Source organism: Teleopsis dalmanni, chromosome 1 (genome assembly GCF_002237135.1).
Source record: "Teleopsis dalmanni isolate 2A chromosome 1, ASM223713v2, whole genome shotgun sequence".
NCBI classification, from domain to species: Eukaryota; Metazoa; Arthropoda; class Insecta; order Diptera; family Diopsidae; genus Teleopsis; species Teleopsis dalmanni.
The window spans coordinates 46,224,529-46,230,735 of record NC_051846.1 but is presented as its reverse complement, the minus strand read 5'-3'; the positions used below and the strand labels follow the sequence as shown (position 1 = coordinate 46,230,735).

Genomic DNA, 6,207 nt, shown 5'->3' with positions numbered 1-6,207 from the left:
TTAATAATATCTTTTAATATGCTATTTAATCTTATTTTTACGAGAGTCACTATTTATATTTTGAGCCTTGGCAACACTGGTTGTTGTCCGGGTCATCTGAAGTTTCCATACGAAAGTTTGACATTATTAAATATAACCTACCTTAGAGTATTTGTCAGAAAAGTATTATTCGTGTTCGCATATTTACAGTGATTTGTAAATTGAGTGTTGGAATTAATGCGAGAAATTTTCGTGCAATGATTTATTACGACTTTCGATGTGGATTATCAAGACAAGAGTGCATCGATCAACTTACTTATCATATGGCGATGAAGCCAAATGTCTATCCTTTACCACTGTAAAACGCTGGTACAATAATTTTAATCATGGCCGCAGTTTACTGACACTCACTGACGAAATTCGTGAAGATCGTCCAAAATCCGTTTTTTTGCCAGAAAACTTTGATGCTGTTATAATTGTAATTGAAGATCATCATGCGACATACTGTAAGAGACAGCATATATAAAATATTGCAGGATCATTAAGCCGTGCGAAAGGTTTTTTTCGTTAGATCAGATCACCCATCATTTGATAAAATCTTAAAAAGGTGCTCTTGTCGACTGGTGCACACAAATGCTCAAGAAGAATAATAATGGTGCTTTCAAAGATGTATATAAGATTGTAACAGATGATGAATCATGGATATATAGATATGAGTCGGAACGTAAACAGCAGTCGACTGTATGGGTGTTTCAAGATAAACCAAAATTGACAAAAGTTGTTCGCGCTCGAAGGACTTCGAAACAAATGATCGCTTGTTTTTTTTTTTGAGGAAACTGGTCATGTGAGAACTATACGGATACCATTACAGGAACGTATAACGGTCAATTCCGTGGTGAGAATACGATTGCGCACACATATCGTGTACGAGTAACAACCGACTATTTGATCATTCAAAAATTGACTTCTTATTTCCGAAAGTCAAGAATAAATTTCGTGAACAACGATTTTTGTCGGTAGAAGAAGTCATTGTTGCATTTAAAAACCATGTTTTGGAGGTGTCTGTAGAAGATTGAAAAAAATGCTTTGACAAATGCTTCCAACGCATACCAAAGTGTATTAATTATAAAGGAGAATACTTCTAGGAACAATAAAGCAATTATCAGTATTTAGTATTTTTATTTAGTATTTTTTGATTATTAGGCTCAAAATATAAATACTGACCCTCGTGAACAGTAACTCAAGAACTAGTAAAAACCCTAAATTATGAAAGATTAACCTTTTTACTACTAAAGTTTAATTTCATCGAAGTCTTAGTTGAAACATTAAATATTAATGTTATGGATTAAAATAACAAAAACTATAAAAATAAAATTTGAATCTCCAATTTTAAACCTCGTTTTAATTATATTCACTTAAGAAAAGTACATACAATAATAAAGTAGTTAAAGTGGTAAACAATTCTAATTTCTCAACATATGAAAGTATTTATTTTATATATTCGGTTTATATGTCTAAGCTGAGATTTAAATATGATTTGGGAAGATTCATGCTTCATTGGCACGTGTCTCGTTTAATTCTCTCATTTTGTAATCTTGTAATTTTTTAAAGCAATTATATGTATATTAAGTAATCATATAACAATAAACATATGTATAGTCACGTGCTGGCTATGAGAAATGTTGTGCAGGCGACCTCATAATATTCATGAGAAAAACCAGATGTGGTTATCATTTTTTATTTTAAATGAGACGTACCAAACATAAATTAATTTATTAGATTTAAAATTCCAAATAAAATATAAATTGTTGGTTTTTAATTTGATAAGCGCTTGCTCTTTTAATACGAACGTTTTTTATATTATTTGGTGATATTGAGTTTAATTATTTGTTTACTAATCTCTCTTTAAACAAGAGATCTTACACATAGGTATGTATGTAAAGTTTAAAGCGTAATTCCACTTCGGCCTTAATAGCTCCTACATTAAGCCAAGTATTTAATGAAGGTGGATATATACTTTTAACTTAATATTCTAACACGTTGATACTTATCACACTGTATTTCTATATTAAATTTATATATGTGCGTACTTAAATTTTTCTTTATAAACCATTGAAAATATCGATTTGTTATTCTGGTTTTTGTATTGTTATTGAAATATAAAATGAAAAATATTTTTAAAGCACAAATAACACTTCGTTCAATAATGTGTGTGACTAACTAATTAAAACATATTTTTTTGCCAAAATTCATTTTTATTCACCAATAACAATCCAACGCTTTTGGAATCATTCGATACCGCCTTTGTAAAACGATTTTTTTTGCCTTCAAAATAGGCGTTAGTTTCGGCGATTACTTCATCATTTGATCCAAATCTCTTACCACGGAGCATCTTTTTGAGGTCTGCGAAGAGCCAATAGACGCTGGGGGCCAGATCTGGAGAATACGGTGGGTGCGGCAGCAATTCGTAGCTCAATTCGTAGCTCAATTCGTTCAATTTTGCCATCGTTTTCATCGACTTGTGACACGGTGCAATGTCTTGGTGGAACAAAACTGTTTTCTTCGCCATATGAGGCCGTTTCCTTGCGATTTCGTCTTTCAAACGCTCCAATAACGCTATATAATAGTCGCTGTTGATGGTCTTCCCCTTCTGGAGATAGTTGATGAATATTATTCCATGCGCATTCCAAAATACAGACGCCATAACCTTGCCAGCCAACTACTGTGTCTTTGGTCGCTTTGGGCGACTTTCACCGGCTGCATGCCACTCAGCAGACTGCCGATTTGACTCTGGAGTGAAATGGTGCATCCATATTTCATCCATCGTGATGTACCGACGCAAAAACTCCGACTTATTGCGCGTAAACATGTCCAAACAGTTCTTTGAATCATCGATTCGTTGTTGTTTTTACTCCGGTGTGAGCAAACGCGGCCCCCATTTGGAAAACACCTTTTTCATACCCAAATGTTCGTGTATTATGGTGTATACACTGCCTGTTGATATCTGTAGAATGTCAGCAATCTCCCTCACTTTCACTTTACGGTCGGACATAATGATTTTCAGTTTTTTTTCAACGTTTTCCGGAATAACAGCATCATTTGACCGTCCAGTAGATGGAATGTCATCGGTGTCTGTACGACCACGTTTGAATTCGGCATACCAATAACAAATGCTTCTTTTGGATGGAGCAGAGTCCGAATAATATTTTTCAAGACATTCCTGGCATTGAACAGTATTTTTTTTCATTAAAAAACAATGATAAATCAGCACACGGAATTGCTTTGAATTCATTTTTTTTTGAAAACTCAAAAGTAGCGTCACTTAAAGCACTGTAACTTGTAAACAAATGATCGGTTTAACATATGATTTTGACAGTAAGCCTAAAAAGGTTGCCACTTTCGAAAAAAAATATTTATTTAGTATTAGTGCCGCCATCTATGTGTCAGTCACACACATTATTGAACGAAGTGTTATATTATTAGAACATCCGCACGGGAATGAAATTAAATAAAAACGTGGATTTGTTATTAAAAAAACTTTCACAGCTAATTAACAAAATTCCAGAAAAATGTGCAAACATAAAAAGTCAATTACGGCTTTGGATCAGTTGGGTAATGAAAGCTGACTCTAAGCTTCAAATTTGGAAGGGCACAAGTTCGACCACTAGTGATTGGTATTTGACAATACTCGAAAGAACTATATGACCAACCAAAAATTCAATTAATTAAAAAATATAAAAAAAAAAGAATTTTTGTTGTTGTAGTTCTCTATTTCGAAATCACCTCTTCATAAAAAATATATTTAAGATGTATTATATAAATATATATTTAGCTATAGAAACAATTACACAATATATGATAACAAAAAATATTTCAAAATAATACAATGTAATATCACTCTGGTTGTTGCAATTTATCAAAAATCAGCAGTCGGCTTGAAGCCGGAAAAGTGTATAGAACTCCTATTCACCAACTGTGCTGTACTGTAAGACAAAAAAAGTTTTTGTTGGGTCTTCCAAGAAATCAATGCAGTATAAATGTAAATTTATTAGTAAATTTTGTCGTACTTGTCTATTGTTTTAATCATATCTTTATCTATATTGTATTTGAATTGAAACTCAGAAATTAAGAAGAAAGTATTTGATTATTTACTGATTGAAAAAAATTCAATGGTTAATATTATATTGCTATGAGTATAAGTATAAATGTATATTAAGGTTCTATAATTGCTTTCTATTAAACTAATGTTAAAATATAAAATTTGTAGCGCTCAGATTGAAATTCTCGTTTTCTGTGGGATTTCCAAGTTGAGTGTTAAGTACTGTTGTTATAATTTGAAATGTTATTATTAAAAATAATAAAAAAAAGTATGTTTCTCAAAGTAAACCGAAAGAAATTTAATATATAAATTAAATCAGCAAATATAATCAAATCAGATTTCATTCTACTTTATTGAATAAAAGATGAAATATTTAGTTTGCTGTTTAATCTTAGCCATTGCTATAACTGGAACCATTGATGCAGCTGTAGTGCGTGCAATTGGTTCAGATCCCAGTAAGACATGATAATAATTACAATAACATATATATTTAAATATATATTGTGTATATGATATATATAACTCAATATATAAAAAATCAAAATATCAATTTTCATCGTATATTGGCACTATTTACAGAACATCCAGGAAAATGTGTCATAGATGGACATGTTTTGTCACCTGAACAGAAATATTATCCACCTAATACGTGCGGAGAATGGACTTGTGAAGATTCATCTGGCAGTGCACACATGTATACGTAAGTTTTTAATATGATAAACTATGTATTATACTAATGGCTAGTTCATTATTAATTATATCAAATATTTTTGTAGATGCGGTGTTTTAAGTGTTCCTTCAAATTGTAAAATAGAGCAAGATCCTACTAAACGTTATCCTGAGTGTTGTCCTCGACCTGGCAAATGTTATTAAAAAAAAAAAAATTTGGCAAATATATTAACTTAAAATAACAAAAATAATAATTTTTTATTTTGAATGCTGTTGAATATATTAAAATATTATTGAATAATTAATATCTATAGCAGAAAATTGAAAGAAAAAAATTAAACTGAATGTATCTTTAATTAAGCAGAAATCTTAATATTTTAAGAACGCAAGGTATATAGTTGTGTCTGGATTTAGAAATGCATAAGTATATACATTATCGCTATTTATTTGTTTATACTAATAAATTTTGTACTTTGTATAATACATTCATTAAGCAAATAGTTGTTATGCGATGTAATAACACAAAGATATTAGTTAGTGAAATTATTAAGAAAGAGTTAGTAAATTAAATTAATTTTCATTATTATTATTATTGAGTAAGGGATCGTGCACTGCGACCTGAAAGATCTGAGAGATTGTGCCCCTTTGTCGGGTTAGAGTATTTCTCCAAGTCCGATTTCTTTAATGAAAGACAGTATGGATCCTATCTTCCCCAGTCTTGAATCCTTATGATCCATGAAATATCCTCCTAGGTGTTTCTTTCGTTTATGCATCAGTGCCGGGCACTCCCCAAGCACATGGTATGCCGTTTCTCTCTCTTCCCTACAGTATCTGCGTCTGAGTTGGATTGAATTCCTAACTTCGATAGGTAATTATTCAATCTGCAGTGACCGGTCAGTAATCCCGTAATAATTCATATGTTAGTTTTTGATTGTACTATGCAATCTTTAAAGCGTTTTAGGTTGTAAGTCCCTAAAAGCATTTTAGATTGTGAGAGTCTTGGTAGCATTTCCCAATAGAGTTCTCTCTCTTTTTTCTCTGCGTCATTCATAATAATGGATAGAGCTCCTTTGCCTAGACCACAGAATGGTTCTGGACCTATCATTCTTGATGTCGCGCCTCTTCTTGCAAGTTTGTCTGCCATTTCATTACCTTAAATACCAGTATGTCCCGGAATCCATAAAAGGTGCACCTGATTGATCCCACCGAGTGTGTTCAGCTTGTCAATACATTCCCATACCAGTTTGGATGTTACCTGGTAAGATATGAGTGCCATTATAGCTGCCTGGCTGTCAGTCAGTATTGCAATTTTACGGTTCCGGTAGTTACGTTCAAGATTGAAACTGGCGCATCTATCTATCGCGTATATTTCCGCTTGAAAGATGGTTGTATTGTTTCCTAATGCTTCCCAGTATTTTTTGCCTTGTCCATAAACACCAGCTCCAGCTCCCTCATTGGTG

At 32.3% G+C, this 6,207-nt stretch overlaps 1 protein-coding gene across 1 annotated transcript; it reads left to right on the top strand.

Moving 5' to 3' along the window:
• The first annotated feature begins 4,398 nt into the window (after positions 1-4,398).
• LOC119673367 (venom toxin OcyC11-like) lies at positions 4,399-4,993 on the top strand. The gene is made up of 3 exons (XM_038084629.1): positions 4,399-4,533; positions 4,658-4,778; positions 4,855-4,993. The coding sequence occupies exons 1-3, from the start codon at positions 4,443-4,445 to the stop codon at positions 4,949-4,951; spliced, it is 309 nt and encodes a 102-aa protein (XP_037940557.1). The 5' UTR covers positions 4,399-4,442; the 3' UTR covers positions 4,952-4,993.
• Positions 4,994-6,207: the final 1,214 nt, after the last annotated feature.

Excerpts from the sequence above, each read along its gene's own strand:
- LOC119673367 (XM_038084629.1), top strand. The coding sequence starts at position 4,443 with ATGAAATATTTAGTTTGCTGTTTAATCTTAGCCATTGCTATAACTGGA. Across the intron at positions 4,534-4,657 it reads TGCAATTGGTTCAGATCCCA|AACATCCAGGAAAATGTGTC; the intron begins GTAAGACATGAT and ends CACTATTTACAG. Across the intron at positions 4,779-4,854 it reads GGCAGTGCACACATGTATAC|ATGCGGTGTTTTAAGTGTTC; the intron begins GTAAGTTTTTAA and ends ATATTTTTGTAG.